The 10,913-nt window shown below is 32.3% G+C and overlaps 1 protein-coding gene across 1 annotated transcript; it reads right to left on the minus strand.

Moving 5' to 3' along the window:
* Positions 1 to 9,051: 9,051 nt before the first annotated feature.
* LOC125370943 (protein DOWN-REGULATED IN DIF1 11-like) lies at positions 9,052 to 9,456 on the minus strand. Its single transcript, XM_048378407.1, has one exon. It carries the CDS (start codon positions 9,454 to 9,456, stop codon positions 9,052 to 9,054), a length of 405 nt encoding a protein of 134 aa, XP_048234364.1.
* Positions 9,457 to 10,913: the final 1,457 nt, after the last annotated feature.

The following is a 10,913-nucleotide window of genomic DNA, read 5'->3' on the forward strand; positions in this document are numbered from 1 at the left end:
TCATGCTACTTTTTTTAGGTTGGTAATCATATTTTCTCTAAATGTATTTGATTAAAGATGAGATTAAAACTGTATTTTTTAAATTTTTTAGAACTGAAAATAGCACCGAACCGAACTGTATTGAACCGTAAAATTGGTACAATACGGTATTGGATCCTTTTATGTTTGGTACGGTACTGGTACCTTTAATTTTAAAATAACCGAGGTTTGGTATAGTACTGGTGATTTATAAATAACCGAATTGAACCGATCCGTGCTCAGCCCTAATTGGGTCTAATAGATATGATTGGCCTGCATAATGTGAGAGGCTGGCAGGTTGCATGGCTAAAGTCAATTAGAGGGTCACGGCTTCGACTGTCATGGATTCGCGCTAACTTTGGCAATATACCATATGAAGCTAATAAGGAAACAGTTCATTGTCATGCTAGGGCTTACATCTTACAGCTCATTTTGGGGACCCTATTTTGCGATAAAAGTATCGGACGAGTATCATTAGTCTACTTACTATATTTAGAAAATATTGGGACTATTCATCAATACAGTTGGGGAGGTGCATGTTTGACATTTTTGTACAAAGAGTTGTGTACTGTATCAAGATATCCTCTTGTTTCATAACTTGGGGGTGCACTCTTTCTATTGCAATTATAGGCATGGAAGAGATTTCCATTCATTGCACCAATATTGCATCACCCCCAATTTAACTTTACTCATTTTTAAATTGTGTATCCAATTATTTATATACATATTTGATAATTCTACCTACATAATAAAATCTAGATGGATCGGTGATCACATAGTTCACAGAGTAGCCATACATGTGATCCATGAGATCCGATTTAGGTTTAATGTATCTCGCAGAGATGAGGTGTGTTCAAACTTATAGTCTTGCATTCCTACAATATTTAAGTATATTTGTATTGTGTATTTGATTATAAATTATCTTTTTAACATTCCATCTTTTCTTAATAGATTATATAGGAGCCATGCACACAAGAGGTCATTAGGGCCTTCTAGCTGACTGCTTACATGGTCAAGATATATGGCGAGCTGTAATACTGCTAATATGTATTCATATCGTCGAATGGCACCAACATAATAAAGTTTTAAGGCAAATTTGGTTTAAAACAACCAATCTCTAATTTTCTTCTCGGTTCTATAAAGATATGTTTGTTGGTGGAGTTGAATAGTTAGTGAAGCATGCATTTATAGTCACATGACGTAACAAGTTATAAAAGAATTAATCAAGATTTTTATTCAGTTTTCTAATAAGTTAAGGACATTTATATGACACTAAAACATTAATAATTGAACAGTAGAAATTAAACTCAAACTTTCTTGAACATGAGTTTGTTTTATAACTGATGCTTTTATTATGGTGCACGAAATTCAATTCTTTTATTCACTAATAGATTCTTTTTAAGGAAAAATTCATATTCCATTACGCTAATAGAGAGTATGTTACATTTGTAATTAACATTTCATTTACATATACACTACTATTAAAGTTACACTTCCAAAGTTTAGAGTAATTGTAATTACCCAAGTGGTGGACGTGAGAGGTATCAGTTGCACCGCCTTCATGCCGTACTGGATTATATATTCTTTTACCATTATACAAAGATAGTATGTGTAAAAAGAATAAATGTTCTGGTGAGTTATTTTTTCAAGCTACAACGGAAAAAGAAAATCAGCGTTCTGTAAATTATAAGAAATTAAGGAAAATAAATTAGCGGACAAACAAGTTATAATAAATAAATTTTTTAAAAGCTAAGCTTGGATAAATGACATTCTATCTATAGCTTTGATGTATTTAATAATCATTCTTTGTTACTTTCATCTCGAAAATATTTTAGAGACTTGAGTTAAAATTTAAAACGATGTCTTAAAATTTTAAATACAGTTGAATAACTAACCTCGGTAAGATTCACCTTATCATTTAGTCCTTTTGAAAAGCTTTATTGGACTACGAATATAGCATAAATATCTTTCGATCGTATAAACTATAATTTCTTTTCTATCCGGATTTCGTCAATAGTAGTAAATATATTAAATATTAAAGGATCTTCGGTAAGGGTAAATCATTTAGGAAAATGAAAAAAAAATATAATATAGGATCCTTATATAATGGTGGTTTGTGCAAGTTCGCTCCAATTTTTATGTAATGTCCCATCAATTTAAGCCCTTAAAAATATTTTTAAGTTTGCGTCATTTATGTATTAATTGTTCTTCTTTATATCTGATGTTTGTTAGTTTTTCTTATTTTTCTCACTTTATCCCCACTGAATAATGCACCAGAGTCGCCAATGCCCACATTATTTTTCTTATTTCCCTTCTCATTATGTTTATATTATGTTAAACTTCTCTTATATTTTTTCTCAGATAATCCGCCATTTTGGAAACATAAAAACTTATAATTTTCAAAACTATTTATATTGCAGTTTTTTTATTTTACTTATCGGAGAATGGATGCAAATCACTGCTAGAGTAGCAATGTCTAATAACATTTGTCTTTTTCTACACCCAATGAAAAGTAATTGGACGTATATGTAGCGCACGTGCATATTAGTTCTAAGAGAGAAAAAGAGAATTACGTGGAAATAACAATATGAATATAAGGACCAAACTAAGAAAATGAGATTCATAATTCCCTATCAAACAAGGATATGAAAAACATTTTGAACATCTGTGATGTTAATCTTCTAGTACAATTATTTCAATTCCTTATTCGAGGCGATGACACTAATCGATCGTCATGCATTATCAATAGATCCGGCAATAGTAAACTTTCTAGATTTTGATTGAGCGCGCAAGTGGTACTGGTGTACCAACGCAGTTCTTGTACACTTCCTCACCCTTAGCTAAATACATTTCTAACTGTGCTTTGAATTCTGGTCCATGGGCAATGTACTTCACCATTTCATTATGGCAGGTTTCTCCCATCGAAACTAGTTCAACACAACAATCATTAGCAACAATACCCTTCAAGAACACTGACTTGAAAATTTCTTTTCCACACTCTTTTGTGATTTATTTTTCACATTCATCCAAAAATTTATATAGTCCCGAGAGCGGCTCTTGTGACGGCGTTGGTGCTCCAAAATCAAGTGCAGATGCAAACTTTGAAATATTGATTATTGCAACACTAGCTTGGATCAAAAGTACCGAGATAGAAAGGTTGTTAAGTCTTGCCATTGCGAATCGATGGAAATTATTTTCTTCTCGGTTTTATAAAGATATGTTTGTTGGTGGAGTTGAATAGTTAGTGAAACATGCATTTATAGTCACATGACGTAACAAGTTATAAAAGAATTAATCAAGATTTTTATTCAGTTTTCTAATAAGTTAAGGACATTTATATGACACTAAAACATTAATAATTGAACAGTAGAAATTAAACTCAAACTTTCTTGAGCATGAGTTTGTTTTATAACTGATGCTTTTATTATGGTGCATGAAATTCAATTCTTTTATTCACTAATAGATTCATTTTAAGGAAAAATTCATATTCCATTAGGCTAATAGAGAGTATGTTACATTTGTAATTGACATTTCATTTACTTATTCACTACTATTAAAGTTACACTTCCAATGTTTAGAGTAATTGTAATTACCCAAGTGGTGGACGTGAGAGGTATCAGTTGCACCGCCTTCATGTCGTACTGGATTATATATTCTTTTACCATTATACAAAGATAGTATGTGTAAAAGAATAAATGTTCACAGTGAGTTATTTTTCAAGCTACAACGGAAAAGAAAATCAGCGACTACATGAAATTATAAGAAATTAAGGAAAATAAATTAGCGGATAAACAAGTTATAATAAATAAATTTTTTAAAAGCTAAGCTTGGATAAATGACATTCTATCTATAGCTTTGATGTATTTAATAATCATTCTTTGTTACTTTCATCTCGAAATATTTTAGAGACTTGAGTTAAAATTTAAAACGATGTCTTAAAATTTTAAATCTGATTGAATAACTAACTTCGGTAAAATTCACCTTATCATTTAGTCCTTTTGAAAAGCTTTATTGGACTACGAATATCGCATAAATATCTTTCGATCGTATAAACTGTAATTTCTTTTCTATCCGGATATCGTCAATAGTAGTAAATATATTAAATATTAAAGGATCTTCGGTAAGGGTAAATCATTTAGGAAAATGGAAAAAAATTAGAATATAGGATCCTTATATAATGGCGATTCTGTTTGCGGGGAATTACTCCCGAAGTTAAAATTTAATACCTTAATAGTTTGTGCAAGTTCGCTCAAATTTTTATATGATGTCCCATCAATTACTTAAAACAATCAATTTAAGCCCTTAAAAATTGTCACGACCCCGTCTGTGGGCCCGTGACCGGCACTAGGGAATGGGTAGGCGTAAGGCCACCGAAACCCGTAGTAAGCCTAACATTCATTGACTTAAACAAATCTCATCTCAAATTTTACTAGTAACAATGCCACAAATATCTCAAAAATTAAATTTTACATAACTAATTCGATCTGCCAGAAGAATTTGGGGAAACCCGAAACTCAGAAAATTTACAACTGATACATCTACTATTACTACTGCGGAGAATCTAAGATTTTACAAATTAACATACCAAATCGAATACACCACCCGATGATGAAGGAGTCGGGTTACTGAATAAAAGTTGCGAGAGGACTAACAATCACGAATCTGAAAAAAAATAATAAAAATGAGACTGTCAGTCTCGAGAGTGAGTTAAAATCAAATAATCTAGAGACTATTGCTTTCTTCACAGAAAATATTAATCATTCGAATCAATATATCAACCATGCACGTAAATACAACCATATTATAATCATACCCTATTACTTTCTTCACAGAAAGTATTAATCATTCGAATCAATATATCAACCATGCGCGTAAATACAACCCATATTATAATCATAACATAATAAATGAATAAATAAAAATATATTTTTATTTTTACGAGACGAGTGGCCTAGTAGAACCCTAACCCCAAATTCTAGTAGCCATTTTGGCTCTCTTAATCCAATAAGACTGGCGCCTAGAGAGCAATGCTCGACCAGGGACCTTACCTCCAGTCTGGTCACTTAAGTATCCAAGTATGTCGGCGCCCAGAGAGCAAATGCTCGACCAGGGACCTTTACTCCGACATCTCATTCCAATAGGAATTTGGCGCTGAAGAGCTGACTCAACTAAGTCCTTTACTCCACCCCGGTCAGGTCTTAATATTCAAATAAGCGGCATTTGAGGCGAGTCGACCAAGGTCCTTTACTCCGGCATCTCACTCAAATAAGCCCAGAGAGCCATGCTCGACCAGGACAAAACTCATAATAATCTTATTACCGCAATTACTCAAATCAGCCGAGAGAGCCATGCTCGATCAGGGCGAACTCATAAAAATCTTATTACCCGTCCATGATCATTACCGGTGCGCACGCGGTCCTGATGTAACCCATCAGGCGGCATGTTCTACAAGCCACATTTCCCAAATCGCAATCACCACATTTAATAAATATTATTGTCTAAATAAGTCATTCAACCATATCAAAATAACAATTAACAATTTAGAGTAAGACATCATGCAACTCATGTGGAAAACTGATAATATTTGGTATTATCATAACATTACTATAATAATACTTATATTATCTTCAATAATTAATAATCCAGTGAAATTATTTACATTGCGATACTAATAACCATATTAAGCATAAACTTTCAAAATAGCATATTAAATTCAGACTTAGCAATAGTGCAACGATTAAGTGATTTTAACTCACAGAATTGGGCGACCTCTTAGCTCTGCTTCGGTGCCTCGGTTGGAGCGAGCTGAACAAACGGACAATCTAGTCACGGAAAACAATTTATCAAAACACTGAAACAATCGATCATTAATCATAGGTCTAAACTCCTAGAACTGACTGTCTAAGAATCTCGACTCGGGAGAATTCTACCGAAAATCTGGCAGAACCTCCGCTACAACACGGACATTACCCCCCGTAAAAACGGGTCCACGACCTGCCAGAAAAACACTTCAAATATCCAACAATTTAAACAATGGGAGTCGGGTCCCGAACTTCATTATTTTCCGACTCGCCAAAGACCTGAACACGAGGCAAAGAGGAGACAATTATTTTTGACTCACAGTATCATCAAATAATCAATATAATCCAATAGACACAAAACTAAACCAAGAATTTCCAAAATTTCAGGCCGGAGAAAATTGCAGGGCCGATCGCTCGATTAATACTGCATCTCGACGAGTCCGATCGACGATCCGAACACATCATCAGGCTCCAGCGCCTGACGATCCTTGCTTGATTTTCCGATCCGACTCCCGATCATTAGGAGAGAATTTTCGGACGATCTCGATCGATTCCTAAGCAGTCGATCGCCACAGCGGTGCCATTTGAAGCTTGGTGAGGAGAGTCGGGATACACGCCCTCCGATCGTCCATAGCTCGCTGGGAGCTCATGAAAATGCCCAAAAATGCGGCTTGTTTTCTCTCTCCACCGGATCTTGTCTCGAGCCACCACAAGCGTTGCAGCTGCGAAAAGAAAGCTCTCTTGAGGGGAGCCGATCGCCACCAAGATCGGTAAGGCCCACGCATCGCCATGCCTCGTCCGCACCTCTCGCGATCGCGCCTGGATGCCGTGGGCTGCAACACAGCTTTGCACTTCTTGCCGGTTGTGTACGCCCTCGATGGTTGCCCAGACGCCGCAACTCCTGCCTCCCTCTTCTTCTTCCCGCGCCTCACTCTCTCTCCCCGATCCTTCTTTTCTTTCTTTCAATATCGACATTTGACCCCTGAACTTTTCCTTATTACAATTTGGTCCCTTAACTTTCTTAATTACTTACAATTTCATCCAGCAAAATTCCAATTTAACCCTTAAACTCTTCCTTAGCCTTTCAATTAAACCCTTAACTAATTAATTTGGGCCAAATCCGAATTATTGAAAATATATAATTACATAAATACCCCTGACCGACATATTTATTTACAAAAATACCAAACTCACAAATTTCCATTAGAACCCCCATAAAAATAAAATTATACTTTCAATCCTTATTCCAAAATAAATTTCCAATTTAGTCCTAACACAAAAATTAATTTAAATAATAAATTTCCAACTTAAAATTTAATACCACTAATCAATTAAAATACCAATTTTCCCAAAGTTCTGTTATAAAAACATCTCTTACAATTTCTACCATAATTTTTTCAATATATAATTTTATTTATACATATACATATACATTGGAGAAAAATTAGAATAACCAAAAATATATTCTACCCTTCAAATAATTTACTTAATTAATATCTTAAAATTTCAAACTAATTGAGTATAGAAAAATAACTCGTTCAATTGACTAATATTAAAATTTTCATTAAATCATTTCAAATTAAACCAAATAAAAATGAAGCTAAAATTAACTTAAATAAAAACTCATTATTAAATATATAAAAATTCCGGGTATTACAAAAATATTTTTAAGTTTGCCTCATTTATGTATTAATTGTTCTTCTTTATATCTCATGTATGTTAGTTTTTCTTATTTTTCTCACTTTTTCCCAACTGAATAATGGCACTAGAGTCGCCAATGCCCAAATTATTTTTCTTGTTTCTGTTCTCATTATGTTTATATTATGTTAAACTTCTCTTATATTTTTTCTCAGATAATCTGCCATTTTGGAAACATAAAAACTTATAATTTTCAAAACTATTTATACTGCAATTTTTTTATTTTACTTAGTCACTATTTTATATTTATCATTTCTATAGCTTTGATGTATTTAATAATGATTCATTGTTACTTTCATCTCGAAAATATTTTAGAGACATGAGTTCTAGTGAGTTATTTTTTCAAGCTACAACGGAAAAAGAAAATCAGCGTTCTGTAAATTATAAGAAATTAAGAAAAATAAATTAGCGGACAAACAAGTTATAATAAATAAATTTTTTAAAAGCTAAGCTTGGATAAATGACATTCTATCTATAGCTTTGATGTATTTAATAATCATTCTTTGTTACTTTCATCTCGAAAATATTTTAGAGACTTGAGTTAAAATTTAAAACGATGTCTTAAAATTTTAAATACAGTTGAATAACTAACCTCGGTAAGATTCACCTTATCATTTAGTCCTTTTGAAAAGCTTTATTGGACTACGAATATCGCATAAATATCTTTCGATCGTATAAACTGTAATTTCTTTTCTATCCGGATATCGTCAATAGTAGTAAATATATTAAATATTAAAGGATCTTCGGTAAGGGTAAATCATTTAGGAAAATGAAAAAAAAATAGAATATAGGATCCTTATATAATGGCGATTCTATTTGCGGGGAATTACTCTCGAAGTTAAAATTTAATACCTTAATAGTTTGTGCAAGTTCGCTCCAATTTTTATGTAATGTCCTATCAATTACTTAAAACAATCAATTCAAGCCCTTAAAAATATTTTTAAGTTTGCCTCATTTATGTATTAATTGTTCTTCTTTATATCTCATGTATGTTAGTTTTTCTTATTTTTCTCACTTTATCCCCACTGAATAATGGCACCAGAGTCGCCAATGCCCACATTATTTTTCTTATTTCCGTTCTCATTATGTTTATATTATGTTAAACTTCTCTTATATTTTTTCTCAGATAATAAGCCATTTTGGAAACATAAAAACTTATAATTTTCAAAACTATTTATACTGCAATTTTTTTATTTTACTTATCTAAGAATGGATGCAAATCACTGCTAGAGTAGCAATGTCTAATAACATTTGTCTTTTTCTACACCCAATGAAAAGTAATTGGACGTATATGTAGCGCACGTGCATATTAGTTCTAAGAGAGAAAAAGAGAATTACGTGGAAATAACAATATGAATATAAGGACCAAACTAAGAAAATGAGATTCATAATTCCCTATCAAACAAGGATATGAAAAATATTTTGAACATCTGTGATGTTAATCTTCTAGTACAATTATTTCAATTCCTTATTCGAGGCGATGACACTAATCGATCGTCACGCATTATCAATAGATCCGGCAATAGTAAACTTTCTAGATTTTGATTGAGCGCGCAAGTCGTACAGGTGTACCAACGCAGTTCTTGTACACTTCCTCACCCTTAGCTAAATACATTTCTAACTGTGCTTTGAATTGTGGTCCATGGGCAATGTACTTCACCATTTCATTATGGCAGGTTTCTCCCATCGAAACTAGTTCAACACAACAATCATTAGCAACAATACCCTTCAAGAATACTGACTTGAAAATTTCTTTTCCATACTCTTTTGTGATTTGTTTTTCACATTCATCCAAAAATTTATATAGTCCCGGGAGCGGCTCTTGTGACGGCGTTGGTGCTCCAAAATCAAGTGCAGATGCAAACTTTGAAATATTGATTATTGCAACACTAGCTTGGATCAAAAGTACCGAGATAAAAATGTTGTTACGTCTTGCCATTGCGAATCGATGGAAATTATTTTCTTCTCGGTTTTATAAAGATATGTTTGTTGGTGGAGTTGAATAGTTAGTGAAGCATGCATTTATAGTCACATGACGTAACAAGTTATAAAAGAATTAATCAAGATTTTTATTCAGTTTTCTAATAAGTTAAGGACATTTATATGACACTAAAACATTAATAATTGAACAGTAGAAATTAAACTCAAACTTTCTTGAGCATGAGTTTGTTTTATAACTGATGCTTTTATTATGGTGCACGAAATTCAATTCTTTTATTCACTAATAGATTCTTTTTAAGGAAAAATTCATATTCCATTACGCTAATAGAGAGTATGTTACATTTGGAATTAACATTTCATTTACTTATACACTACTATTAAAGTTACACTTCCAAAGTTTAGAGTAATTGTAATTACCCAAGTGGTGGACGTGATAGGTATCAGTTGCATCGCCTTCATGCCGTACTGGATTATATATTCTTTTACCATTATACAAAGATAGTATGTGTAAAAAGAATAAATATTCTGGTGAGTTATTTTTTCAAGCTACAACGGAAAAAGAAAATCAGCGTTCTGTAAATTATAAGAAATTAAGGAAAATAAATTAGCGGACAAACAAGTTATAATAAATAAATTTTTTAAAAGCTAAGCTTGGATAAATGACATTCTATCTATAGCTTTGATGTATTTAATAATCATTCTTTGTTACTTTCATCTCGAAAATATTTTAGAGACTTGAGTTAAAATTTAAAACGATGTCTTAAAATTTTAAATACAGTTGAATAACTAACTTCGGTAACATTCACCTTATCATTTAGTCCTTTTGAAAAGCTTTATTGGACTACGAATATTGCATAAATATCTTTCGATCGTATAAACTGTAATTTCTTTTCTATCTGGATATCGTCAATAGTAGTAAATATATTAAATATTAAAGGATCTTCGGTAAGAGTAAATCATTTAGGAAGATGAAAAAAAATAGAATATAGGATCCTTATATAATGCGGATTCTGTTTGTGGGGAATTACTCGCGAAGTTAAAATTTCTTTTCCACGCTCTTTTGTGATTTATTTAATTATTAATTATTAAGAATAATTTTAATATTATTATCAGCGATGTTATATCGATATTTTGATATCATACTTAACGTTATATTAATACAATTATTATTATTTTTTCTACACACAAACTGTATGTTTGCTTTCCCCAAATTTTAAAATCTTTATTTCGGTATGTGTTGAATGATTATGTTAGACTATGATTAATATATATGTGTTGATTGTGATATTGAGATAAGGCTATAGTAGAACATGCGACCTGATGGGTTACATCGGGACTGGCGTGTCTGCATTAATGATTAGAGATAGGTAACAAGGTTATTATGGATTTTTGCCCTGGTCAAGTATAACTCTCCGGTACATGAAAGTTATTTCTTGGGAGAAAGGTTTCTGGTCG

This window comes from Ricinus communis, chromosome 8 (genome assembly GCF_019578655.1).
Source record: "Ricinus communis isolate WT05 ecotype wild-type chromosome 8, ASM1957865v1, whole genome shotgun sequence".
In the NCBI taxonomy this organism is placed as follows: domain Eukaryota; kingdom Viridiplantae; phylum Streptophyta; class Magnoliopsida; order Malpighiales; family Euphorbiaceae; genus Ricinus; species Ricinus communis.

Excerpts from the sequence above, each read along its gene's own strand:
- LOC125370943 (XM_048378407.1), bottom strand. The coding sequence starts at position 9,456 with ATGGCAAGACGTAACAACATTTTTATCTCGGTACTTTTGATCCAAGCT.